This window comes from Larus michahellis, chromosome 11, assembly GCF_964199755.1.
Source record: "Larus michahellis chromosome 11, bLarMic1.1, whole genome shotgun sequence".
NCBI lineage: Eukaryota > Metazoa > Chordata > Aves > Charadriiformes > Laridae > Larus > Larus michahellis.
In genome coordinates, this window is record NC_133906.1 from 2,224,471 (window position 1) to 2,251,134 (window position 26,664).

The 26,664-nt window shown below is 60.4% G+C and overlaps 2 protein-coding genes across 8 annotated transcripts; one reads left to right on the forward strand and one right to left on the reverse strand.

Moving 5' to 3' along the window:
* Window positions 1–1,871: 1,871 nt before the first annotated feature.
* On the forward strand, window positions 1,872–4,036 carry LOC141749689 (proteinase-activated receptor 2-like). The gene is made up of 2 exons (XM_074603598.1): window positions 1,872–1,973; window positions 3,024–4,036. The coding sequence occupies exons 1-2, from the start codon at window positions 1,895–1,897 to the stop codon at window positions 4,034–4,036; spliced, it is 1,092 nt and encodes a 363-aa protein (XP_074459699.1). The 5' UTR covers window positions 1,872–1,894.
* A 252-nt stretch (window positions 4,037–4,288) lies between these two features.
* On the reverse strand, window positions 4,289–26,249 carry ARAP3 (ArfGAP with RhoGAP domain, ankyrin repeat and PH domain 3). 7 transcript variants are annotated; one of them, XM_074604110.1, is made up of 34 exons: window positions 26,029–26,249; window positions 23,033–24,157; window positions 22,326–22,387; window positions 21,909–21,982; window positions 21,600–21,670; window positions 16,880–17,152; window positions 16,552–16,621; window positions 15,610–15,730; window positions 15,201–15,388; window positions 14,193–14,299; window positions 13,887–14,086; window positions 13,649–13,734; window positions 13,305–13,487; window positions 12,899–13,061; window positions 12,458–12,589; window positions 12,229–12,382; window positions 11,970–12,072; window positions 11,534–11,732; window positions 11,382–11,445; window positions 10,915–11,078; window positions 10,546–10,758; window positions 10,278–10,383; window positions 9,618–9,765; window positions 9,366–9,434; window positions 8,998–9,072; window positions 8,762–8,876; window positions 8,474–8,602; window positions 8,168–8,301; window positions 7,928–8,010; window positions 7,658–7,693; window positions 6,786–6,849; window positions 6,558–6,695; window positions 6,187–6,225; window positions 4,289–5,474 (listed from the first exon to the last, which is right to left on the reverse strand). In XM_074604110.1, exons 2-34 carry the CDS (start codon window positions 24,115–24,117, stop codon window positions 4,908–4,910), a joined length of 5,415 nt encoding a protein of 1,804 aa, XP_074460211.1. In that variant the 5' UTR covers window positions 24,118–24,157; window positions 26,029–26,249; the 3' UTR covers window positions 4,289–4,907. The 7 variants fall into 7 exon arrangements, with proteins under 7 accessions (XP_074460211.1, XP_074460212.1, XP_074460214.1 ...); XM_074604111.1 differs by having other exon boundaries at window positions 22,326–22,384; window positions 26,029–26,165; XM_074604113.1 differs by having other exon boundaries at window positions 6,187–6,344; window positions 26,029–26,165.
* Window positions 26,250–26,664: the final 415 nt, after the last annotated feature.

Below are 26,664 nucleotides of genomic sequence, written 5' to 3' on the forward strand. Positions count from 1 at the left end.
GGACATGGGGACACAGGGACATATGGACAGGAGGACACAGGGACAAGGGGAGATGGGGATGTGGGGGTATGGGGAGACAGGGGCATGGGGACACAGGGGCATGGGGACACAGGGACAGGGGGACATATGGACAGGAGGGACAGAGGGACAAGGGGAGATGGACAGATGGGGGACATGGGGAGAGATGGGGACATGGGGAGAGAGGGGGACATGGGGATGTAGGGATATATGGACAAGGGGACATGGGAAGATGGGGACATGGGAACATGGGCGTACAGGGACATATGGATGGGGGGACACAGGGACAAGGTGAGTTGGGGAGATGGGGACATAGGGAGAGATGGGGACATAGGGAGAGATGGGGACATGGGGACACGGGGACACAAGGACATGGGGGCAGGGGGACATGGGGAGATAGGGACACAGGGACACAGGGACAGGGGGAGATGGGGAGATGGGGACGGGGGACATGGGGACGTGGGGAGATGGAGACATGGAGACATGGACAGTTGGGGAGACGGGACCTTGAGGAGACAAGGACATGGGGAAATGGGGGGACAGGGAGATGGGGAGACAGGAGGACCGGGACACGGGGAGATGGGAACATGGGAACACAGGGAGAAGGGGACACGGGAACACAGGGAGACAGGGACATGGGGAGATGGGGTGATGGGGAGCACTGGAGCCCATGTCCTTGGGCAAGGGGACATGGGGACATGGGGAGAGCTTGGGCATGGGGACACCAGGAACACTGGGGATCAAGTCCTTGTGCATGAGGACACACAGGACAGGCTCTGGGATTTGGTGACACGTAAGGTGCCAGGGCACTGGTTCTGGGGCACAGGGAGATGGGAGGTGCTGGGGCACTGATCCTGGGGTGTGGGGGCACGTGGGGCAGTGGGGCCTCAGCCTCCAGGAACAGGGACACATGGGGTCTCATGTCATGTGGAGGACGCAGAGCCCCTGGCCTGGCAGGACCCTGCCATGGGGACATGGGGGCAGTGCTGAGTGGTGGCACTTGGAGGGGGGCACCTGGAACCACAAGGGCTCCCCAGCCAGCCCCTGCCCCATCTGTCACCTGGTCCCTCTGTCCCCCTCCCATCCCCTTCAGCTCCCACTTCTCTCTCTGTCCTGCTTTTTCTCTGGCTGTGGATCCTGCAGAGCTTGTGGCTCTCCCCGCTGTCCCCTTTGTCCCCATTTTGCTCTTTTTCTGACATTTTTGGGGTCAGCTGCTTCCCCAGCTGCATGTCAATGCACAAGGCTGGGGCTGTGTCACCGGGTCCGTCATTCCCCTCCGTAGCCCCTCTCCTGCAGCAGGGAGCTGGGAAAATGGATCGGGGGCCACCCAGCACCCACTTGGGTGACAGGAAGGGGACGGCAGAGTGGGACCCATCTACAGGGTGACATTGGCTTGTCAGCCTGACTGAGGCGACAGTCCCTGGGGATGTCCAGTCCTGGCAGCGCTGGGCAGGTGGGGTGCCCTGTGACTTGGGATGCTGCAATGGGGCAGGGGCCCACATCACCGGGCTGGGAGCCAGTTGGGAGCCTTCTTCCTGCCCCACGCTTAGGACAAGTATAGCTCCACCTGCCTCCTGTGGTTCACGACCGTCTTTCGACGTCGGCCTTACGTCTGCTTCCTCCTCCCCTCAGCATCCCATTGCGTGCCAGTGGCTGGAAACCACCCCGGCCTTGGTGACGTCCCCTGAGTGCTTGGCGGCGGTGACAGCTGGTGGTCATCTCGTGCTCCCCGCCTCCTGTCTGGCCGCTTGGACCACGGGGACGAGGGCGTGACGTAGAGGACAAAGAGGAAGGGTGACAGCGGGGAGGCGGCTGGTGCCTGTCCTGCCTGTGGCATTTGTGGAGACCCAGCTTGCCCAGAGGCCACCCTGTGGAGATGTCCCGGCCGGCTGCTGCCTGCATCACCCTCCTGCTTGGCTGTGCCTGGCTCGGCTCGGCCACCCAATCCTCCCCAAGTAAGTGCACTGGTGGGGCTGGGGTCTGATGGAGCAGGGCAGGGAGGCTTTGCTGGGGGACCCCGACATTGTGTCCCGTGATACTCGGAGGGGATAGCCGGGTGTCACGGTGAAAGCTCAGGGCATTGCTCTGCTGCCGTCCCTGGGTGTCCATGTTGAAAAGCTAAGTGAGGACCTGAAACCCCGCCACCCCTTCCCCTTTTGGCAGCAAAAATGAGGTTACTGCTCTCCCAACCTGAGTTTCCCCTGTCATCTGGATGCGGAGAGGTGACAAAGGTTGCGGGAAAACTGTTGGATGTAGCTGGGGTCCCCTGGGCCTGGACGTCCTGGGGACCACCTGGATGGAGCTTTTGGAGCCGGGGTTGATGTGCGGGTGAGCGGAGTCCACTGTGATTTCTGAGCAAGCCATAAAAGGGATTTGATCAGAAATTGTTTGTCTGGTGTCCCGGGACCTTCCTGTTCTTCACTTTTTTTCTGAGCACGCAGTGAAAAGCCTCCGACCACAGGAAGACGGGGAGGAGTGCACAGACCTGAGTGGGGTGGGAGGCTGAGCTGGGGGGCTGGCCAGGAGGAGGAAGAGGAGACAGAAGCTCCAGTGGGAGAACATCTCCCATCCTGGCATGGGTGGCCATATCCTGACCTTGTCCTGGCGTGGGTTTCCTATGTGCCCTTTTGATCCCGTTGGGTTGTGGAGGACCCATTGTGCTGGGCTCAGTAGGAAAAGGGACATTGGCAGAGCCGTGTGTCACCGTAGCGGCATGTGGGAGCAGAACCCATCTGGACTGTGGGCAGGGTGCGTGTCTGGCACCACCAGGAGACACAGACCACCACAGACAGCACAGGATGTGGCACAGGTCTGGGTGGCGGGGGCAGTGGGATGTTAAGGGTTCCCTTGTCTCGAGCTGCCCCTGCCATGGGTCAGGGAGATGCAAACTCCGGCATTTGCCGGTGGGTCTGCAGGGAGGGGTGACAGATCCTGTGTGGTCCCGAGTGGGAAGGGGCAGTGGGAGGGGGGTCTCAGCTGAGCCTGATGCCTTGTGTCCTCCGCAGTGCGCAGCAAAGGGAGAGCCTTGATCCCCCTCACTCCCCAAGAAGAAGATGAGTGTCCCAACGCCTCCATAGAAACTTTCCTCAACAGCACCCTCACCACCCGCCTCCTCCCTGCCCTCTACTCTGTGGTCCTGCTCGTGGGGCTGCCGGCCAATGCTCTGGCCTGCTGGGTCCTGGTGGCCAACTTCAGGAGATGTTCCAGCACCCTTTTCCTGCTCAACCTGGCCAGTGCTGACCTGCTCTTTGTCCTCCTGCTGCCCTTCAAGATCTCCTACCACCTTTTGGGCAATCACTGGCTCTTTGGGGACTACCTGTGCCGCACCATGATGGCCTTCTTCTACGGGAACATGTACAGCTCCATCCTGTTCCTCACCTGTATCGGCCTGGAGCGCTACATCTCTGTGGTGCACCCATTCCTGTGGAAGGGCGCCAGTTGGACACGGGGCAAGGCGAGTGTCTGTGTGGGCGTCTGGCTGGTGGTGGGGCTGGGCATGAGCCCTCTGCTTTTGCACCCCCAGATAAGTCATATCCCGAACCTGAACATCACAACGTGCCATGATGTCCTGGAGAAGGATAAGCACATGTTCCTCGCCTACTATTTCCTCTCCCTGGTGGGGGTGGGCTTTGGCTTGCCGTTTGTGCTCATGACCATCTCCTATAGTTGCATCCTGGTGCGGCTGCTGGCCAAAGGGAGACGCTATGGGCGGTTGGTGCATGTCCTGGCCTTGGTCCTGCTGGTCTTCATCCTCTGCTTCACCCCCAGCAACGTGCTGCTCTTCATCCACTACATGCTGGAGGCCAAAGGGTGCCACAACGTCACCTACATCTGGTATGCTGTGGCCCTGGTGCTCAGTGCCTTCAACAACTGCTTTGATCCCTTCGTCTACTTCTACGTTTCCGAGGATTTTCGGGGCTGGGTCCGGGATGCAGTCAGCTGCTGCCCGGGAGGGCTCAAGACCTCATCAGGGAGGGCCTCGGAGAAGACAGTCTTGCCCCTGAGGTCCAGTGAGTAGAGCCAGCTGTAGGCAGGGCTAGAGGGTGCTGGGCTGTGTCCCCCTGCCCCTGGGAGGGGGGGACCCTGCAGTTTGGTACCCAGCATGAAGGGCCATGCCATCCCAGGCTGGCAGCAGACGTGGGCAGAAAATCCTGCCCTGGATCTGAGGTTCACTAGGGCTTTGCCCCAGTTTTGCAGTTCCTCTGACGCCACTGGTGCTGCCGCCATCCCACGCATCCCTCACCACTCCTCCTGCAGTGACCAAACCCTCCAGAGTACAAATAAAACTTTATTTCTCCCCACTGGTGGAAGGAACAGGTATAAATACCCCAGCTGAGCAGGAACCGTCCTCCATCGCCAGGACTATGCGCCGAGCACACACGGCCAGCCCTGCTCCTGTTGACCCCCCGCTAAAATATGCCACAGTAGATGCAAGAATGGAAGTGGGGGATGACTTGGGTGTCCTGACCCTGCCCCACGGGCCCAGTGCTGGGGAGGGGACATCATGCTGTGTTCCCCTGGGCTGGAAGGCACCACATGCCCCCCTGCCTGACACCGTGCGGTGCTGCCAAAACATGCGGACAGGCTTTTATTCTCCCTTTTAGTTTCTTCCCTTGGCACTGGGCCTGATGACAGATGTGCCACCTATGAGCAAGAGCAATGTGTGGCAGCATCCTCAGCCCTCCCGACAGGGGGTACCGCCCCACAGCATCCCAGCCCCGACTAGTCCCCTGCTCCCCGCTGGTCCTGGTTCCCAGCCCAGCACTGGGGTCAGGAGGAGGAGGAAGAGGGTGCAGGCTCCATGATGCGGGAGTGTGGGGTACCTGTTGTCGCTGCCGCCGGGTGCGAATTGACCCCCAGGTCGGTGGCTGCCCCTTCGGCACACCAGGTCATGTCACCGGCTGGCCCGGCCCCGGTGGCTGGCCCTCGTTCTTCCTGAGGATGACGCTGCTGAGCTCCTGGATGAGTTTGTCGTTGATGGGGGAGGGAGACTGCATGCTCCTCTTCCTGGGGTTCTCCAGGGAGGTTTCCGTGCTGGGACTGCTCCCTGGTGTGGCTGCCTGCTCCCAGTCTCTGCCCAGTGCCACAGAAGGCTCCACGTTCCTCTCCAGGGAGGCTGTTTTGGTGGGTCTGAGCCCCTGGGCTGGAGCTTTGTCGCTCTCCAGGTTCAAGCCCCTTTCTAGGGACAGGGCTTTGGGGACGGAGGGACCTGCCGCCCTCTGAGCCGGGCTGGCAGGCAGCGAGGAGCGCAGCGCTGTGTCCGGGGGCTGCTCTGGGAACAGGGCTGGCTTCTTGGACCTGTCCACAGGGGGCACGGCCGACAGGTCTGCCAGCAGCCCTCGCCCCAGCTCCAGTGCAGCCAGCTCGGGGAAGTTGCCCACCTCTTCGTAGACAGGATCGGCATCCACCTCCTTCTCCTGCTGCTCCTCCAGGGAGTCCTGGTGCATCTTCATGGGCTGGGGAAGGGGGGGGGGGTCAGTGTGAGGGACACGGTCCGCACTGCTCAGCTGTACCCCTCCATCCCCCCTCATCTTGCCCTCCCTACACTCGGGTGCTGCCCGGGTAGCCTTGCCCCCTCAATGTGGGGCTGGTGCCTGCAGGGTACCCACCCTCCAACAGGTCTCTTGACTTAGTCCCTGTTCCCCTTTTTTCCCCCATTGCTGATGGACGGGGAGAGTTTTGATTCCTGCCAAGGCATGGTCCATGCCACCAGGCTGTGGCACCAGCCCAGCATCCCTTGGCAGAGACGGTCTGGGGTGGGGAGGGCAGGTGGGTGCCCACACAGAGCACAAAGCCAGGTGAGGTGGCATCCAGCCAGGTGGCCCCCAGGGAAATAACCTGATGGTGAGGAGGACCCAAACCTACTTCCTCATGTTTCTTATGTGGATGCCCTCTGGGCAATGTGCACCCAGCAGGAGAGACTCTGGGAGCTGGGCTGGACTGTTGTGGTCTTGCTTGCACACACTGGGACCATGCAGGGTCCCCCATCCCCGGGTATGGGACACACAGAGCAATAGGCACCCTCTCCTCTGCCACACGGCATGGGCAGGATGGCCCGGGCATGTCTCTGAGTGCAGGTGGGATGCTGCAGGTGAGCCCTTGCCGCCGTAGCCAGGAGGCACGGTGCAAAGCCAGCAACGGACGCGCTCCACGTGTGCGGGTACTTACAAAGAACATGGACAAAGTCCTTCGTGTGTGCAGGCGGCGCTAGAAACAGAGGAGACGGGCAGAGGTAAGCACGGGATAGTGCGGAGCAGGGTCACGGGTGCCTCGGCAGGCAGAGGACGGGCAGTGGGGTGCAGCACCCCACATGCCCTCACAGGGCCCTGCACGCACAGAGAGGTGGCACAGACACAAGCAGAGCATGCAGCACGCACACACCGCCGAGCACAGGGACACACATCCAAAGCATCCATCGGTGCCAGGCAGCATGCACCCGCCTCCAGGGCCCAGGGGTGGGCGCATGGTCTCGGGATGGGTGCATGGACCTGGGTGGGTGCAGGAGCACCCATAGGCAGGGGTAGCTGCGGGGGCTTTACCAGGGTCTGGTTGGCAGAGAGCATGGTGGCGTCGGTGCTGTCCCCGTGCAAGGGGACCAGTGGCATGGTGCCGAACTTCTGCTTGGCGAGGTCGGAGGAGGAGCGCCGGCGCATGATCACAGGGCGCAGGTCATCGTGCTGTGCACAAGGACAGGGCAGGGAGGGGGGGTCATGCCAGGCTGCCCTGCCAGCCCCTGTCCCATCCCATCCCAGCCAGTCTGCACCCACCTGAGCCTTGAGGATGCTGGTGGTCCAGTCCCACAGCTCAGCCTGCCCCGAGCACACCAGGTACCTGCAGAGGAGTCAGCTGAGAAGCTGCCAGGGAGCAGGGCCAGGGCTTGGAAGACGCATCTCCCAGGGTGCACATCTCCTTGTCACCTTGCCTGTGAGCCCGGGGCTGTCAGGCACAACTACACCCAGTTGGGCTGCACCTCTGAAACTCTTTGCACGCCCAAATCGTAGCTTCAGGGCAAGGCGAGAGCTCATTGGGCACCTATGAGGCACCTCGGCTCAGCTGCCCTTGCTGCCTTTAGAAGAACATCTCAGCCCCATGTTGGGGGGCAGGTGACGTGCACAGCTGCTGCCCCAGCACCAGCAGTGTCAGGAAAACGGGGACAGGATCAGCAGGATGGGTGGGTGTGCCCGGGTACCCAGTGATGCCAGGGAGACAGGGGCAGGGAGCCCAGCTTGGTGCAGGGTGCAGGAATACCCAGTGTTGGCTGCGTGGAGACACAGAGCAGTGTTGGGTGAAGGCTGGCAGGCAGCACAGCCATGGAGGTGACACTCACATCTGGGCTGGGAACCCTCTGGAGCCTGGTGCTGGGTGTTTGGAAGGTGCATCTCCCAGGGGTGCTGATGTGGATGGGGAGGTAGGAAGGGTGCATGGTATGGAGATGGATTGCCCCTGGACCCTGGCCCCCACCTTGTGCCAGGGAGCATTTGGCCCCACCACTCTGTCCCTTGAGTGCCCCAGCCAGGCACCAGCTCTGTCTTGAGCCCCAGGGCCCTGTCACACTGCCCTTGGCTGTCCCACTCCCACTAAAACTGGGGACAGATCTCAACATCCCCCCATCCCTAGGATGGCAGGGGCAGGTACTCACAGCTGCTGCTTGTCCAGGGTCAGCGTGAAACCCCACCTGGGAAAGGAAGAGACGGGCTGTGGGGCAGCACCACCAAGCTCAGGCACAGCCCAGGGTCCGTGGGCAGTGGGGTGGAGGGATAAGTTTGCCCCACGGGCCCAGGCTTGTCATGGCTTTGGGTCCTGGTGGAGCTTGGCATGCTCCCAGCAGCTGGGTTTGCGTGCAGGGTGCTGGGGGCAGGGACCAAGGGGTGCATGCTCCAGGGCGACTTCCAGGGAAGGTCCCACTTACTGGGCTGGTGGCTTCAGCTTCTTCCTAATACCCATGTAAACCTTGGCTGCATCCAGGGGCCACTCGCGCTCCGGCTTGGCACTCTGGGGAAGGAGATCCATTGGGTCAGCTCAGCTTGGTGCCAGCCTCCGGGCCAGGAGGACAGTCACCACCGTGCTACCACTATCACTAGGCTCCCCCTCCCTGTCTCTCCTTCTGCTCTTGGGGCGCCAGTCTATCCCCACAGCATCCCCTGAGTACCCTCTTCTCCTTGAGCAGCAGCAGCCTCCGGTCCCGGATGACGAAGTAGCGCTCCTGAAACTTGTTCCCCAGCAGCTTGGGGGGCTCCTCACGGCATTTCAGCAGCCCACACTTGGGGGTCTCACGCTTGGTGCCTGCCCAGTGGGAGGAGACAGGGGTCAGGAGGTCTGAGGACATGTGAGGGTGGCTGTGGGTCTCAGGGATGTGCCCCTGATGGCTGCAGGGAGGTGGCCAAAGGAAGCTGGGGCAGAGCTATCCCCCTCTGGGGACACCCCTAGGCGCTGGGACCCTCTGTGATTGCCTTACCTGTGAAGAGACAGCTGCCCTCACCGATGGGGACCTTCCTCACCAGCAGGTACGCAGCGCTGGGCTCTGGGAGCTTGCACCACTGCAAAGCCTGCTCCAGCACCTTCTCCTTGGGGTGCAGGGGCCGCTCTGGAGGGGCAGGGACACTGTCATTACCATATCTCCTCCACTGTGCCAGTCCCTGTCCCCCCGCCACTGGCAGCAAGCTGACCCCCGTATCCCACACCTCCTCCTCACCAGTCCGGCTGTGCCGAGAGCATCTCCCCGTGCCATCCCTACCATGCTCACCCAGCTCCCCGTTCTCCAGGACCTCGAAGGTCAGCCAGATGTCCAGGCTAGCGGCCACGTTGCGCATCTCCAGCACCTGGTTGGTGAGCTCCTCTGCTGTCATCGTGGGGGAAACCTGGGGCCAGACACGTGGGGAGCTGCCATGGGTGGTGGCAGGATGGTTCCCAGGGACAAGCTACGCCAGGAGCCTGCATCCCTCCTTGTTTCCTCTGGCACGGCCCTCCTTTGAGACTCACCTTGAGGGTGACGCAGCAGTCGGGCAGCTTCTGCTCCAGGTAAACCTCGATGATGAGGTCCCCTGCTTGGGAGAGCTGGGGGAAGAGTAGGAGGCATTGGTGCCATGCTGGCATGGGTACTGTGCACATCCCCTCTCCCCAGGGGCTGGTGAGGGTGTCCCAGGGAGCTGGGGCTGCTTCTCCCCTGGGCAGGAGCCTCAAGGTGATGGGCATAGGGGAGACAAGTGAGGGAAGGTCCTTCCCCAAATATCTGGTCTAGGACAGCAGGAACACAAGGTAGGCAGATGGGAGTGCCCCCATCCTCCAGCCAGTACCACCAGCCCGGGGGTCTCTGACATGGTGGGGGCTGGCAAGCACATCCCTAGTACCTGGGTGTCCTTCCAGGTGGTGATCAGGCTGTTCTCCAGATCCATCTGGGATACCTGGTCCTCGTCAATCTGCCAGGGGAAAGGTGCACAGGGTGAGAAGGGAGACACATGGAGTCAATGTGGAGTGGGATATGGCTTGCGGACACAGGGCCAGGATGGAGGGATGCAAGCAGATGATGTATGGGGGCATACAAGGGGAGATGGATAGGTTCAGCATGGAGGGGGCTGGCGAGGCCCCTGCAGGGAGCTTACGTTGAAGATGCTGACATAGTTGTCAATGAGGTCTTCCATCACCTTGACCTCGTGCTCCCCTTTGCCATCAGTCTGGAAAAGGCTGGGTGCGAAGAGCAGCGACAGGTTCTTGGTGCTCATCTGATTGAGGTCTGCACATTTCTGCACCCTGGGCCAAGGAGGACAGAGGTGAGGGACCTCTTTGGATGGGGCTTCAGTCCCAGCCACACTCCTCTGCCTCATAAAAACTTTCCTGAAAACCAGCCCATTTTTCCCCAGCTCCTCTTCAAGCCGAGCAGTTCCAGTTTGGAGGACTTCCAGCTGCCGTCAAACCAGACAACAGCCCCACCTCATACTCTGAGTTGGGGACAGGAACACGTTTTTTTCCCTGTTTTTTGGGCACTCATGAAGATTACATCCTTTAGGAGGGTGTCACCCACTCCCAAACATCCTGTCAATCTCCCTTTGGGAACTTTTGAGGTATCCCCGAGTAGCATACTGCAGCACACCCCATGTATTTCTGCTGGGGGGCTGGTGGGGCAGGGCGTGGCCACTGGGCTCTTCCTGGCTCACAGGGACGGAAGCCAGTGTTCCCTGGGCAGTGGGGAGACCTCACGCTGCTGGCTGGCTCTGGGGACCCTGGCTGGACCAGAGGACCCATCTGGGAGGTGGCCCACTGACCGGTAGAGGTGCCCTATCAGCGCAGCCAGGGTCTTGTGGTTGAGGCGAGGCAGGCGATGAATGAGCTCCTTGTACCTCTCCAGGCGCTGGGGCTTCGAGGAGATTTCTGGAGGGAGGAAAACAAGTCGTGGACCATTTCTGAGTCCACTGGACACAGAGCTGACATGGCTCTAGGGCTGGTACCGGGACGCCTTCCTGAGGGACACCAGCCCTGGGGGTCCCTGGCAGGCAGCCCAGCGTGGGAGCAGGCGTTGGGTGAACGAGGTACCTGCAGCCTCCTTCCACTGTGGGTGCAGCTCCAGGGTGAAGACGGGGTCCTCAAGCTCGCGGAAGAACCTCTTCAGCACATCGGTGACGTCCTCGATGAAGTTGTCATTGATGCGCAGCTTGACATTGCGGGCATCCCGCCGAAACTCCTCCATCAGTACCTTGATCCGGGACTTGGCTCCATTCTTGCGGTAAATCCCCTCGTGCCGCAGCCCTGGGGCAGGGACATAGGGTCACAGGGGCCCAATCCTGCCCAGAGAGTTCCCAGTGGGGCTGGTGCCTCGAGAGCAGTGCCTCCTGCCTGGACCCCTCCTCTGCCCGGTGTGTGCCGGAGGATGCTCCGGCAGTGATGCCACCACACTGGACTCACCGTACTGTGTGATGAAGGCGATGCAGCTGTCCACGATGATGGGGATGTCCCCCCGGCTCAGCTGCTGGTCCTTCAGTGCATTACCTCGGCCCCCCGCTGATGCCTGGATGTCAGCGTACCATGCTGCTGAGTCTGCCCGTGACAAGCCCTGCAGGTAAAATGTCCTGAGAACGACAAGGGCAGAGAAGAGGCAATGAAGGTTGTCGGGGTGGGGGGATGGGTTACCCCCTCCTGCCTGTAGGCACAGCTTTGCTCGGGACAGGGCATAGCCAGGCTGAGCCGAGAGACACCCTACCCTGGTGAGAGACCCCACTCTGGGGTGCTCTCTGTAGGCCCCTTGGCCACAGCCCTGCTGTCCCAGAAGCAATCCCCACCGAGGGTTTGGGATCAGCATTGAACCACGGAAGAGTGCCTTTGCCCCGGCAGCCTGCTGAGCTCACTTGGCACATTCTGCAGCCATGACTTACCTTCCCATTTCCACGAGGACCAGCAGCTCCTTCTTCTCAGGGGTCTCTGTGGGGGGAACCAGACCTGCATTGGGGTGAGAAGTAGAGGTGTCAGAGCTGTGTATGGCTACCCACCGTGTGGTGTCCATCCTGGGCTGTAACATGGCACTTACTGAGCTCCTGCAGCCGCCGGAGGTTGATGCTGTCCTCAGCCCCGTTGTCCTCGGCAGGGCAGATGAAGAGGTGGGCTTTCTGCAGGATGAAGAAGGCCTGCTGCCACCGCTCAGGGTTGAGCATGCACTTGTAGCGCAGCTGGCCCACGCGCTGGAATTCGTAGCCCAGCAGGCAATGACAGCTCATGGGCGTGAACCACTGCAGGATGGAGCAAGAGACAAACTGGGTAAAGACACGGCTCAACCCTCAAGCATGGACACCCTTGAGGATGGGGGCAGGTCACTGGGGAGAATGGGAGTCCCTAGAAAGGGAAGGAGGGTGCTTGACACAGAGGATGAAGAGGGTGGGGAGCTGGGAGGAATTACAACGGAGAAGGAGGGATGGGCCCCAGGAACCCACCAGTGGCACAGGGTGCTGGGGCTGGGGCTGGCTCACCTTGCCGATGGCACTGGCCCAGGCTTGCAGCGTCTCTGGTCCTTCGGTTCCCAGCTGCTGCACTTTTTCCCCAATGAGGAAGAGCTCGAGGGTGAAGCGAAACCTGCAGAGGACGAACTAGTCCATCAGGGCAGCCCCTACCCCGAACCTGCACCCAAAGCCACCAGACCATTGCACCAAGCAGGGTGTGACGCCCGTCCCTGCCATCTGCGTGCCCATGGGCTCTCTGGGCAAGCAGTGGGGGTGAGGCTGGGAGTACCTTTCAGTGGGGCTGGGGCTGGTGACAGCCGGGGCTCTGCTCACACCCAGGGAGATGAGGTCCCCACTCTCGATGTGGCCCAGGGGCTCAGTGCATTTCTCTGTCTCAAAGAAGAGCAGGGCTCTCTCCAGGGAGCACCAGGTGCGCTGGAAGTCTGCGGGATTGGGGGGGGTCAGTGGCACTGGGGTGAGCACCCCACTGGCTGTTCCCCCACATTCCCCACACTTACCCTCTTTGCTCTTCTTGGCACCTGGAAGCTTGGTGGGGGCTGTGGACCGGTACAGGTACCCGCTGTGTGTCACGGGCTGCGTGATCTCATTGTAGACGCCCTCTGGACCCAGTTCCTGTGTGTGGGGGCTACCTGCGGGGAACAGTGCTGAGAGTAGGACAGAAGCAGTGACCCACTAAAATGTGGGTACTGGGAGGCAGGGACACCCCACTCATGCAGGTGTAGGCAAGGGGATGCATCAGGCATGGGGTTCCCTCTTAGGGGCTTCAGAGGAACCCGCTGTCTTGCCTATCCCAAAAGAGGGGTGCAGTGGGGCAGGCAGGTCCCCCAGAGACCCATAGCACCTGATGTCTGTCCCCAGCCTCAGGGCACGCAGTCGAGGGCAGAGGTAAGGAGGACGCCCCCCATAACAGCCATATGGGGCTTGAGGGTCTTCATTACCTGAATGGTTCCTGGGTCTTTTGCTCTCCGGTCCCCACCAAAGGTCGGCCCCAGGGGCCACCTCACAGACGGCAGGGTCAGCTGCCAGCCCAGCCTCCGAGGACGAGAAGAACTTCAGCACGGTCTTGAGCAGGGCTGGTCCTGCCACAGCAGTGCACAGTGCCTGGGACAAGACAGGCTCTTGTAGGGACCACATCCTGGCTCATGGAGACCCCCCAGCCCACTGTCAGAGGTGCTCAAAGGCAGGCAAAGCAGGGCACAACCTCCCACCCGAGACAGCAGGACTGCTTGGCACAGGGGTGCGGGCACATGCAGCCAAGCAGGAGGTGTTGGCATCTCAGACCCAGAACTCTGGAGTGGTTCCCAACACCCCAGCATCCTGTCTGCATCCCAAGGTGGTCCCTACCTGGAGCACGTCCTCCTGAGTGGCATAGTGGGGGTGGGGCAGGCGGTACCGACCCTCTCGGTATTTGCGGGAGATGAAGTCTCGTCTTTGCTCAGCACTGGCATCCGGGTAGAGCGCCTCAGCAGTGGGGAGGCGAGCAGCCCAAAACCGGTTGGCTCGGTCATTCCCCAGCATGATGAAGAGCTGCAGGAGAGTCCCCTGGTCATGGCGAGCACCAGGACCAGCTGGATGCTGGCATCCCTGCATCCTGGGGGAGACTGTGGGGCTGCTGCCCTGCCCGGTGAAGCAGCCTGGCCCCTTAGCGTGCCGTGCCAACCCCAGCGCCCTGCCCTGAGTGCCTCTACCTGTACAATTTCGTTGGACCAGACGCTGGTGTCAAGCTTCAGACTTTGCACCTTGGAAATGTTGGAGCCCAGGCTACGGTGCTGCCCTGTGGAGAGCAGGTGAGTGAGCACCCCTTGATCCTGTTGAAGGGCCGTCACCCAAGTGGCACCTGTACCCCAGCCAGCACCCTACGTGCCCAGGCAGGTCCATCCCACACCCGCCGGGAGCCCCACGTGCCCCCCAGGAAGATGTACTGGCCTGCACACTGCTTGCAGATGACCACACACAAGTTGATGGATGCCCAGTCGGGACTCTGAGCCCAGCAGTCTGCACAGTGTTTGTTGGCTTTGTTGGACCAGATCTTCTCTGCCACCTCGTAGTCGTAGAGCATCTCGGCTATGGCCTCCTGCAGTGCCTCCATCCACTCCCGCTTCTCCCGCTCCGACTCCGCCACGAAGCTACGAGCACCAGCACAACTGAAACTCAGGAGCCTGGAGCTTCCAGCACCTGTGTCCAGTGCCCGGCTGCTCCCCCAACCTTGTCCCACCTGGGCACGCAGGGTACCTGAATGTTTTGAAGGGAGTGATGAGCTCAAAGCTGCGGTTCTTAGCTTCGCGGATGGTGGAGCCGCGCATCTCAATCACGCAGATGGCAATGCCCATTTTAAAGAACTGCAATTCAGAGTGACGCTGGTGTTGGCTCTGCAGCACCACAGCCACAGTGGACACTCCACCCTGGACATGCCTGTGATACTGGGCCTGGAGCCAGGGAGCTGCGCCTGGTACCCCCACTCCCATCACTGCTCTGCTTGGACCAGTCAGACCTGGTACCTTGCCTCATCTCTCAGCCATCCCATGTGGGCTGACATAAAACATTCAGCAAGTATGTTATGAAATGCAAGGCAAGTTTTCTCCCCCAGTCCCCAAACCCGGCCATTCAAATCCCTCTGTTTTGGGAATTTGGGTCCTCAGTGAGTCAGGCACACGCATGAAACAAGTATCGACTTGAGCAAAGAACACCGAGGCTTGATACTGCTTAGGGCAGACCAGGCAAACTAGAAACGAGGTGACTGGAAAAAAAAACAGAGTGCTGAGAAAAATTTAGCAGGCAGGAGGCGGGGATTTCCACGGGCAGTGGGCAGGGTGTGATGAGCTGGCAGAGACCTGCTACTCCCATGGGGCAAGCCCATGTTGCAGCAGGTATGTTTGGTGGGGATTTTTTGGTCATTGATCCACCTGGCCTGTGATGGACTGGGACTCTTTGATAGGAGTAAGACCTAAGTGCCAGGCAGAGATTAAGATAATTTGGTAATAATGAGGAGATTGGGAGGGGATAGTGAGTGGTAGTGAGGAGACCCGGTCCTGGCAGTCCCTGCATCTCCAAGCCCAGGCTCCCATTGCAGTTGCTCTGTGCAGGTTCTCCAGCTTCCCACTCCACCATTCCCTTTCTCCTGCCTGTCCTTTTCCTCTCTGCTCTCCCTTTGACACCGACCCTCGCCAAGGTCCTTCCATCCCTCACCCTCCTGCCCACCATTGGCACAGCCCTCTCTGCCAGCCTGGTCCAGCCACGAACCTGCTCGCTCTTGTACAGCCACATCTCAGGCAGGCTCAGGGCTGCGAACACCTTGGACTTCTGGCCTTTCAGTTCCAGGGTTCCTGACTTCTGGCAGTGAGCGGTGTTTGCAGGTCGCGGCCGAGAGCCCACCAGGCGCTGCTCTGTCACCTTCTTCTGCAGCGTGGAGCACCACTCGTTCCTCTGGGCTGGGGACCAGGCATGAGGGAGTGGGTCTGAGCCCTTCCCAACAACCCTGGCATGTAGCAGAGCACCCGGCAGGCATGGAAGGGGGAGAGGTCCCCTTGCTCATTGCAGCCGGAGGTTTTGGGGATGGGATGAAAGCTATCCCTGGGGTGCTGTGCTTGGAGGAGGGAGGCAGGGATGGTTCCTCAGGGACTGGTGGGCGTTGGCCCAGGTTTTCACTTACCCTCATTCTCAGCACGGAAGACGAAGATCCGATGGCTGGTGAAGACCTGGAACTTGTTGTCCTTGGTGGAGCGAGCCATCTCGATGACGGACAGTGGGATCACTCCCTTGGGGTAGGGCTCCTGGAATGAGCCCCAGGAGGAGTTACCCCCTCTTTGCTCCTCCTGAGGGGCACCTCCATAACCCGGCTACCGGCTTGCCAGGCATGATGACACCATAACCACGGGGGTGAGGGATGCTTGCAATCTTCTGCAATAGTGGCTGCTCTGGGGCCATGCATGGTACCTGTTTCTGCATGGGCGCCACTGATGTGGGACCAGCCTGGTTGGCTGTGCTGCAGAACTGGGGCAGCAGTGCCTGTCACCCCAGGTGGTGGGGGAAGCCACCAGCACCCCGTGGCAGGCCCTTATAGGGCTGTGCAGAGGATGAGAGGACACAGGACAGGAAGGGACTGTTGACTCATCCCACGCACATGACCCACAGTGCTTGCACCCACAGCGAGAAAATCTCCCCCCTGCTGCACATCCTCCACATCCCCCAGATGCTCGGCTGGGTGCTGCCTCGTAGCACAGCCCGGGGGGCACCAGCAGCCGGGCAGGAGCTGAGGATTCAGGTAGGGATGGGTCTGCAGCTGGGACCCAAAGATGCTCCATTTGCAGTCTGCCCTAGGGCTTGTGAGCCAGCAGGACCCCCTCTCGCCTGGTCCCTGTTGGCAGAGGGATTCTTGCTGCCCTGGGCTTCCTATGGCATGGAGCTGTGCCCAGAGCCCACCGAGCACAGGGGCCATGGCTGCTCCACCCTGGTGATGGTAAGGCATTGCTGGCTCCTTACAGAAGGATTAAGGAAGGCAAAGGGCATATGACAGCTCATGTGGTGTCAAGGCACCCTGCTTAAGCCGCACGGTGCAGCCTCCCCACACTGCCCGCATCCTGTCCCTCTGTACCTTCTCGCTGCTGAAGTACATCAGGTTCTTCCCATCGAAGCGGACGTAGCGCCTCTGGAAGACATAGTTCCTGTTGGGATGGCAGAAAAACAGGGCTGTTGGCAAGGGGATGATCCCCCCGTGGACCCCATATCTGCTCATAGACCCCACTTCCCCCAAGGACGGCTGCACAGACACCCTTGCAGCACAGCTAGGGCACCCAAGAGGGTCCTTCTCCTGTGGGGAGGAGGTCTGGCTGCCCCAGTAGCATGGTGACCAGCGTGCCCACCTCACCAGTCTTGCCCAAGGGGTCTTTAGCTATGGAGACTGTCCATGGGTGGGCACATACCCCTGTGGGGAGAGTTTGTCCAGCCAGCCGCTGAGCATGGTGGGTCGGGGCTCGGAGAGCGATGTGAAGCTGGCGTAAGGGGAGATGGTGAGGTCATCCAGGACCTCGTCTGGGTAGAGATGGGCTGGCAGGCTGAATGGGGCACCCTCGGCCCTTGGTGCCTCCACAGTGGAGTACCCTTCCGTGTCGTTCTGGATGATGCGGTCGATGAGCCGGGACCGGGTCTCCTCGTCCTCGCTCCTTCCCCCCTCGCTGCTGCATTCGCTGCTTGTCCTGTGAGAAATGGGGCCGTGGGGAAGCCTGGCTGCATCAGCATGGCTGCTCACCTTGTGGGGTCCTGGTCAACTCAATCCCATTCGAGGATGTCTTGCACTGCTCCTGGCCTTATCCTGAGCTCTTGGGGTACCCAGTGACGTGGACATTTGCAGGGTGGGATAAGGGCTCATTGCTGATGAGCTCTGTAGCCACCAGCAGCCTGAGGCTCAGCTGGTCCTACGTGATGGCGAGGCTGGGGGTAGCTGGCAAAATGGTAATACCCCCACCTTAGGTAACACCACACTGACCACCACACACCTTCAAACCCCTCGCATGTCCCTCCCCTCTTGACACCACAGGCAGCCAACCGAAGCCAGGCGGGCCCCCTGCCCACATCCTTCTCCCTGCCCTGCACCCACGCCAGCTCCCTCCCCACTGGAGGTCTCAGCCTGCCTTCTCCCTCCACCCCTCCAGTGTCCACGACACTGAGAAGGTCCTGCCACAGCACCCACCCTCCCGCTCTCACATCCAGCTGAAATATTTTGCAAAATGATTGGGAGGGACAGACAGATGGGCTGGTGGAACTCCTGCATCCATCTCCTTTTCTTGGGAAGTCATGCTAAAACCTGCAGCCAGGCCTGGTGAGACTATCCAGCCATAACAATAAAAGGAAATTGTAAAAATAAACTGCTAAGCCTGCCCCTTCCCCTCAGCCCTCTCAGCCAGACATTCATCTTTCCCCAAAAAGGAAATGTGCTGGAAAATGTCTGACGGTCCCAGGAGCTCACAGGGGAACTGCCCAGGTGCAATGGTGATGGGCAGAAAGAGAGTCATGGCAATGTCTGCCATTGGCAGCCGGGACACCCCAGCACCAGCAGGAGATCTCCTGTGCTACTGGGTCACTTGTGCAATCCAGTACCTGGAGGAAGGGAAGGCTCCAAGAAAGGCAATGAAGATGGCCCAAGGCCTGTCATAGCTTCTGTCTGAGGAGCACCTGAGCAAGCTGGGGATCTCCAGTGGGGAAAGAGTGAGTGATGGGGGGAAGTTTCTGAAGTCATGAGCAGCATGAGAAGGGCAGAGAGGCTTCTGGCCACCTCTGCTTCAGTCACAGGAGCTGGGGACCATCAGACAGGGGACTCAGCAGGAGCAGGGTGCAGAACCACATGGGAAAGGAGTGGCTGACCTGAGGGACTCCTTGCCATGGGATGTCGTAGATGGAGAAATTTATGGAGGAGAAAAGCCCTGGGGGCTACTGAATATGAGAAACCACCTCAAGCTTATGTCCATGTGCTACAAATGCTTTTGGAGAATGACCCCAAACATCATAAATGCTCCAAGCACCTGATTTGAGCACTGCCGCATTGCAGGAACCAAGGCATTGCATGGACCTGTGCTTTGACCCTGGACAGGCACCTTATGAAGCCATCAGACATCAAATGTCCCTGAACCATGTGGGACAGAAGCAAGACCTGAAGCTTGCCTGGGAGGATGTTGGGCTGGAGCCACCCAAGCTAGGGGTCAGCTCCGGAGAAGTGAGATGATGTATGGGGCTGAGGAGGTGGGTGGAGAGGAAAAAAGGCCTGTTTAGCTCCAGTATCTGCAAGAAAGATGAGAAATAGCTGTGGGCAGCTGGGAGGCTCAAAACACAATGAAAATTGCTATTTAATTAGCACAACAGAGCCTTGGCAGAGTGGTTTGTCTGGCTGGAGTCCCAGCCCGGTGTCTAGCTTCTTCAGGATGGACTGGCCAGCCAGTGAGGTGGCTGGAGGATTCTGTAGGTCCTAGGTGGACGTGAGCCTATGGTGCCAGAGCCAAGTGGGAGACAGACCCACTGAATGGGTCAAGGCAAGAGAAAAAGGGGAAAAATCCATGACAGCCCCTCATGAGCCATGATTTATAGACACTGAAACCATGAAGAGCTGGAGGACAAGCAGCATCTGGCAGGGAGAAGCAAAGCTCACAGCCCAGCTGAAGTGGGGTCTCTCAGCATGCCAGGACCCAGGCTATCTGCCAGTTCTGCCTTTGAGGACAGAGTTGGTGAGGAAGCCCTCAACCAGGAAGTCTGCAAAGGCCAAGTCATCTCCCTTTTCAGCTGGTGTCAGGCAGTGAAGACAATTTATCACAGGGCCAAATGAGTCCCCAGGTCAAGGAGAGGGTATTTCCAGGTCACCTGAGCCTGCAGGGTGATGCCTGAGGTGCACTGAGTTGGGGCAGTCTCAACCTGTCACTGCTCATGTGGGAGAGCTGGGTGATGAAAAAAAGGGATCTGCTGGTGGTGAGGGCACCAAGGAGCTGCTGATGGATCTGGTTGCTTCAAATGGGGATCATGGGCGAGAAAATCAACCTGCTGGTGGGGACCTGGAGGTAGGCAGGGAGATAAGGAACAAGCTGTCAAGCACACACCATGCCCAGTGTTTCTTTTCCTGCAGGGAAGATGCCTTGAGGTGTGGGGAGAAGCTGTCCAGGTAGGCATCTGCCTGAGGATCATCTCATTGAGGGTCTCTATGCAAACCAGAGCAGGGTCCACCATCTCCACGACAATGCCTGATGAGTTGCTGTCTGACTGAGTCCCCTGAGCTCTGTGGGGCGACACAGGCACTGCTCTGCCACCTCTCCTGCTGAGGCTGATGTCTGAAGTAGGGCAGATGTTGTCCTCTGCACAAGTACGTGGAGGGGCTGAGCATCACCAGCTCGGATGAAGGTGCTCAGCATCAGAGTGGGCGAATCCCACCATATGCTCCAGGCTCTGCTGGGATCTCAGAGGGTTCCAGTTTCAAGGACTTCCAGTTTTAAGAGGAATTTCGTATTCCTCTTCCTCTTTGCTGAGGATATCTCATTGCTGGCCAAGGTGGCTCTGCCCATCTCTAACACTGACAGTGATTTGCCAGACCCCAAGACACAGAGCGGTGTGGTCCAGACGAAACTCCCTGAGAACAGGGTGAGAGGGGGTGTCTCAGGTAGGAGGAAGATATTGTGCCAATGGGGTGGGAGGGCCTCTCTGACATTTGGGATTGGCAAGTATTTCCCATAATGAGTGGGTTGGTGGGCTGCAGAAGATGCTCACAATATCCCCAGTGGCCAGGTGCCAGCCAGCAGGACGAGTAGCTGGCTGAACTGGAGAAACACCAGTGTAGAAGGGGAGGATCGGGAGGTCCCAGAGAGACAGGGGCAGGATCCAGTGCTGGCTGGCAGCAGCTCAGCAGGAACCCTTAGCTCTGCTCCAGGGGGATCATGGTCAGACTGGTGGGACTGGTCTGGGGAGGAAAGTATTGACGCAGCTGGACAATGGGGTCCATGAGCACAATGCAAAAGGTCTTCAAAGGCTTTTCTGTCACTTGTTCAACCTCCCACACTCCCCACCAGGCTAGTGCTCGGGCTGAGAGGAAAAAAAACCTATGAATGACTGCCTCTGACACCCTGCTGACTGTCTCATCCTGCCTCTTCCCAGCAAGCCCAGGATGCAAAGTTCCTGGTGAGTCCAGGACTGCACATGCCTGGCTGATGTCCTTGGATGCTCTGTATCCCGGCTCCCTGGAAGCAGGTGGATGGAGACTGTGACCCACAGGCCAGCACCCAACCCTGCTCTGAACAGCTGGTTCAGAGTCTCCACAGCAGATTTTGGTATTTCTGGCTACAGAACTCCTGTTCCCAGGTATTTGCAGCTCCGTACGCACAGCCTGTGTTGGCTCTCATCTGCCTGCAATGTCTGGCTGTCTGTGACACTGGATCGGGCCATGCTGCAGTGACTCGCCACCCAGAGCAGGAGAAGGGCTGGACCGACCAATGCTGGGGCCAGAAATGCAGGGACATGGGGATGCACTGGCCAGCATGGCCACAGGCAACACTGAAGGACACAGAGCTGCAGCTTGCCTCCTCCTCTCTAAGCAACACAGGAAAAGGAACCCTCCCCATCTGAAATGGGAAGAGGAGCTTTCCTTCCTCTTTCTGAGATGCTATCAGGAGTTATGGAAAGTACATTTCAAAAACATTTTAAAGGTGCCCCTCACAACCTCGCTGCCCCCCATGGTGTGGCAGATAAGCAAATACTGATCTGATGATGCTGGAGCCTTTGGAGATCACACATTCCTTCATCTGGAGCTCGGAGCCAGCCCATTTCTGAGCAATCCCTGTCCCCCGTGGTGTTTCCCTGTTCCCAGCAGCCAAATCCAGGCTCTGCTCGGTGTGCAGGTGCCCAGTGCTGTTAGCATTGCCCCATCTGTGCACCCAGAGCATCTACTGACAAGCACTGCCCCTTGAGGGCCACCCAACAGCATTGGTTCCTTCTCATCTACAAGACCATCGTCTCTTCTTGAGACGGTTGACCTGATCCCAACCACACCTGCTCAGGTCTACAATGGGGGAAGAACCCCCACTGCCTCTCAGGCTGTCCCTAGGGGTGTCCCTCTGGCATGCAAACCCCAGAGCCCAAGCCCAGCCCCTTCAGCCCAGAGGAGGAGATGCCTACCTGCACGCTTCTCGCTCCAGCTCCAGCTCAGACACTGCCTCGTAGCTCTGATCAGAGGAGATGCCCACACCCTGGGAGGAGAGATTGGTCACATCTCCTGTCCCCTCTGCTCTCTCCCATCCCAGACCTCCTCAACCTGCCTGGCCCACTGGGTGGAGGTCTCAGCCTGTGCCCCCCACCCCAGCAGTGATGCTCAGACAGGCACTGCTGGGCACCACAGTCTCACCAGCTGTAGCTCCCTACTTCATAGCAGCTGGTGTGACAGAGTGATCGTAGGGGACAGCCACCATCCCCACAGTCTCCTCTCACCTTCTGCTCCCGGGGTGGGGCTACATGCCCAAAGATGGTCTCACTGTAGGGGCTGATGGGCTGCTCACCGACCTCTGTGGGCAGAGACATGGGAGGGAAAGGCAGTCAGTAGTGCTTGCTGTGGGGCAGCAATCAGACAGGGCTGCCAGCCCTGGGGGAGGACCCGCCAAGGTGCCCACCACCGAGCCCACCATGGTGCACACCAACATCCAGGGTGTCTGGCACAACAGAGATCCCAGCCCAAATACATGTGGCCTTAGCCTGGGGCCACCCTGGCCCACCCTGGCCCCTGAGCGAGGCAGGAGCATGGGGCAGGACCTGGAGGGAAAGGCAAAGTGTGTGGATGTCCCCCTCATCCCCCTTCTTTGGGGACACCAGGAGGTCCCCACTGTGCACCAGTGGCCTGAGGGCTCTCACCTGGCTTGCCGGTGGGTCTCTTCAGGATGGGGGGCAGGCACCAACTGGGCCAACTGGGACTGCTGGAAAACAGGAGAGGGGTTACTGCGGCTGCCGCTGGGATGCGGTGGGAGCCTGTGAGTTTTTTCCACCTTGTATTCCCATCTGGCTTACACAGGCTGGATGCTGTGCCTGACCAGGGCTGAGCCTGGATTTGTCCCCCTGGGATGAGCAGCATCCCCTCCCTCCTCCAGTGCTCTCCTTGCTCCCTTCTCCTCCCCACCCTGGGACCCACCAGCCTGTTTCTCCTGGGGCTCCTGGACATTTCCCATCCCAGCTCACCCCCCTCTAACTTTTCACGTCTTTCTCACAGCATGAGCCAGCCCCAAAGCCTTCAGCCACCCTCTTACCATGTCAGGCAGCCCCAGCCCTGTTACCTGAGGGGGCTGAGGAGGGGTAGCAGCTTCTGCCGCAAGCAGAGCAAGCCAGCCAGGGGCCCAGGGACACCCTGTCAGCTCAGAGGCATCCCAGCTGCCCTGCAGAACTGCTCCATGCAGAGCCCGGGGAAGGCACAGGGAAGGTGGTGAAAGAGGCTTTGTCAGCACCCGGAGACAGGGAGGGAGAGGCTGGGGATGGGGCCCCGGGTGTGGGGGCTCTCTGGATCCTCAGCTCTGGCTGCTCTGCACCCCTCCCTCCGCTCCCCAGGGCAAGGGAAAGTATCTGCTTACTCAGGCTTGTTGTCCAGCTGGGTCAGATCCTGCGGGGACGGAGCTGGGGGCTGAGCGAGAGCCCGACCCAGGGGACCATGTTCCCCTCCTGAGTCCTCAGTGGGTGCTGACGGGGACTTGAGTCCTTCATAGATGACGTTGGACACCATCTCCAGCCTGCTCTGTCCTGACGCTGGCTGTGAGGCTGCTCTGGGACACGGCGAGGGATCTCTCTTGGCTGGGGCAGCTGCGGTCGGCAAGGGAGGGTTGGATGTGGGGTGTCCCTCTGGCACACTTCCAGGGCTGGGCTCTGCTGCGGGGACCCTGTGGCTGAGCCGTGGTGGGACAGATGGGGCAGACGTGGGGTATTTCTCCGATGCTTCCAGGACTTGTCCATGGTCCGGAGCTGGGGGAGACCGTGTCTCCTCCCGAGCATTGTCCCGTGCTCCCAGCCGGGATGCTCCTATGCCCATGGCCACAGTTGCTCCCAGGCCAGGTGGCAGTGCTGGCCTGGGGTCTGGGCTCTCCAAATCCGTGGAGCTCTCTCCCGGCACAAACCCCTCCAGTACCACAAAGGCTGCAGGTGCCCTGTCGCTGCCCAGGCTGTGTGCCGGCACGGTGGTGCGTGCTGATGGTGTGGGCACCAAGCCTTGCTCCGTCTTTGAACGAGGGAAAATAGTCCTCGGCTTGGGAACTGGCTTCACAAGGGGAGGAGCAGGGTCCTTCTCTAGAGGCAATGCCTGGGCGGGTGCAGCGACACGCTGCTGTGTCCCAAAGGTGTCAGTAGCCTCTCCCGGCTCTGCTTTCATGGCATCCTTGCCCTCCTTGAGGGCATCCAGGACCTCAGTGGCTTGGAAATGGGTGTCTCCTGCTGTGGGTCCCCCCTGGGATTGACTGAGCATCCGTGTCTGCTGTGCCAAGTTCAGAATCCTTTTGCGGTGCCCGGTGGCAGTGATGCCAATCTGCTGCAGGTGGTCACTGTCCAGCAAGGCAGCGTCTCTGGCGACGTGGTACCCATGCTGCCTGAAGACATCCCGGTACCTCTCCAAGTGGATGGTGGCCAGCCAGTCTGCAATATCAGAGTCAGGACCGCACGGGGAGCTCATGGCCCTGGGGTGCCTCTGGGACGGATGCTCAGCCCATCATCTGTGGAAGGAGGAGAGAAAGGGGGTGAGGAGGAAGCAGGAAGGGAGAAGGGGGTTCAACTGCTGTGAAGGGCACAGATCCTGTGGGCTGGAGTGCGGGATTCTCCTGAACATCCCCCCGCCTTGCTTGCTGCTCTCCTCGCAGTCGCTCACCTCCCAGCTCAAGAAGCCGGCATCCTGTTGTTCCTCAGCTCCAAGCCTCTCCGCCCCTCCCCGGAGCTGCCGATCCTGGCCCCGCTTTGTCGGCGAGGCCGTGACCCGAGTCCAGACAGGAACCGAGCAGCCGGGGGCTCACGGGGGAGTGGGTGGTCGGGCAGATGCTGGGTGTTGGGGCATCCTGGGCTCTGCTGTGCGTGGGGCTGGGTGGGAGGAGGACGAGACCCGGCGCAGCCAGAAGGGTGTCCTGGTGGAGGGGGCTGCCCAAGGCAGATAATGGGGGGAGCAGCTGGGCCCCTCCCAGGGGATGAGATCCTGTGCTGGCCAGCTCGGGGAGGGCTCTGCAGCCGGAAGGGCCAGACCATAATCTCTCTCTCTCGCTGCTGGCGAGGGCATGGGAGAGGTCAGCATGACTCACGGGCAGGCAGAGGGGGGACAGCCTCCCACCCACCCCCAACCGGGATGGGCCCCCGCGCGCCCTGCTGCCAGCACCCACAGCTGGAGACAGAGGAGCACGTCCCAGGGCTCGTGCTCAGCACGGTGCCCACCCACCAGGTCCCGCTCCGCTGGGGACCCTCATCCCCAAATTATTTGCTGGCACAGCCCTGGGACCGAGCTGCGGGCTCTCTGCGGAGCGCTGAGGGCCTTTTTCCCATGAATCATGCTGCTCTGCACTAAACCATCTGTGCTGACTGTGCTGCCACTGGGTCTTTTTCCAGTTCCTCCATTTCCCTCTATTGTTCAGCGCAGGCTTCCTTCCTGCTGCCTGCATGCTCCCACGCATCCCCTGCCCCCTCCCACAGGAGCCGTGTCCCAGCACGCTGAGGGACGGAGGGACAGCCGGGCCAGGCTCCCTGCTGCACTAGCCTGCGGGCATCTGCCTGCTCCCCACTGCTGCATGCACAGGCAGGGGTGGCATGGGGAAGCGTGGGCAGGCTGGTGTGCCAGCCGAGGCAGTGGTGTCCCTGGGAGCATGTGGGATGGGATGCTGCCAGCAAGCCCTCGTGAACAGCAGGGCTCTCTGCTCACATGCCTGGGTGTGGGGTGTGCGCCCAACCCCATATGCGTGTGCGCGAGGCGGGGATCCTCATGGGTCTGTGCACTGGTGTGCATTGAGGAGGGACACTTGTGGCAGGAGCTGGCGGAGAAGCTGGGGAAGCAGGGCACGAGGAGCAGGGTATGGGGACTTTGCAGCTGGAAGGCTGCCTGTTGATGTAGGACCTACACAAAGGGCTGGGCAGGGGGATGTGGAAGGTGATATCCTGTGGGTTGGGTGTCTCTGCCGCAGGGTTAAAGGGCTGTACCCACTTCTGCCCAACATCCCGGTGCTGAAATGGGGCAATTTCCCCCTTTCTCATGCCTGTATCACCCCAAGGGATCAGTGGCCAGCTTTGCCCACTGCCTGCCCTGCCTGGGGCTTCAGCAGGCAGCCTCTTGCAGGGAGCTGTCTCCCAAGACCTTCCCATGCCCAAGCAGTGGGCATCAGGGCCGTGCCAGGCATTGGGCTGTGGCACGGCTCTCTGGGGCACTCCAGCTGTGCCTGTGGTCAGTGGCACTTCACAGGGAGGCAGACACCGTCCCTGTCCCTGCAAACCCATGCAGACCAGCCGGTGCAGTGGGCTGGAAGTGGGCATGGACTGCCCTAGTGCTGGCCCTTCCCCCCTGTCCCCAAGTCTGTCCCATCCATCCCTTGCCACCTTCGGGGTTCTCCCTCACCTCTTGCCCCACAGCACGGTCCGCAGCCCCCTGGGGTTGGCTCCAGCGGAGCAGCACGGTGGCAGTGACGCTGCGGGCTCCACGGCTGCCCAGCTCCGGGCTCCAGGGTGATGCCAAGATGTCCCTGTCGGGCACAGGGCTCAGCCTGTGGGCACAGGCAGGCAGCTTTACAGGAACTACTGCGGGTGCAGGCAGGCTTCGCAGCACCCAGCCTGCGCCTCCTACTGCCGGTCCCTCCTCCAAGCCAACCCTCCAGTCCCCATCCCTGTCCCACCCTCCCCTCCCGTCCTGCCCCTTCCCAGGCATGACCCTGTCCCGCACTTGGCCCCTAGCCTGGCTGCCCTGTGTTCTACCGCTCGTCCAGGCTCTGCTCTCCTGCGGGGGCTTCCCCGCCCTCTCTCCATTCACCCCCTCGTGTTCCTTCTCTCACCTTGCCAGGAAGGGTCTTGTTCCCCACCACAAGCCCTCAGACCTGCATTGCCACGGGGGGACCAGGCTTCCCTGAGACCCACACCCCAAGGCTGCACTGCCAAGGGAGATCTTTGAAGTTCTCGGATGCATTCAGCTCTATCTGCTCTGGCTGCAGGCAAAAGGAGATATTCACTATATCCATGATGGGCTGGGGCTGGGCAGGGA

Bases quoted from the DNA above. Each gene is read 5' to 3' on its own strand.
- LOC141749689 (XM_074603598.1), top strand. From the start codon at position 1,895: ATGTCCCGGCCGGCTGCTGCCTGCATCACCCTCCTGCTTGGCTGTGCC. The intron at 1,974-3,023 runs GTAAGTGCACTG...TGTCCTCCGCAG, and splicing joins GGCCACCCAATCCTCCCCAA to TGCGCAGCAAAGGGAGAGCC.
- ARAP3 (XM_074604106.1), bottom strand. From the start codon at position 24,117: ATGAGCTCCCCGTGCGGTCCTGACTCTGATATTGCAGACTGGCTGGCC. The intron at 21,671-21,908 runs GTGAGAGGAGAC...CTCTCCTCCCAG, and splicing joins CCCCACCCCGGGAGCAGAAG to GGTGTGGGCATCTCCTCTGA. The intron at 13,735-13,886 runs GCCAGTACATCT...TGCTCTCCACAG, and splicing joins CATCTGCAAGCAGTGTGCAG to GGCAGCACCGTAGCCTGGGC.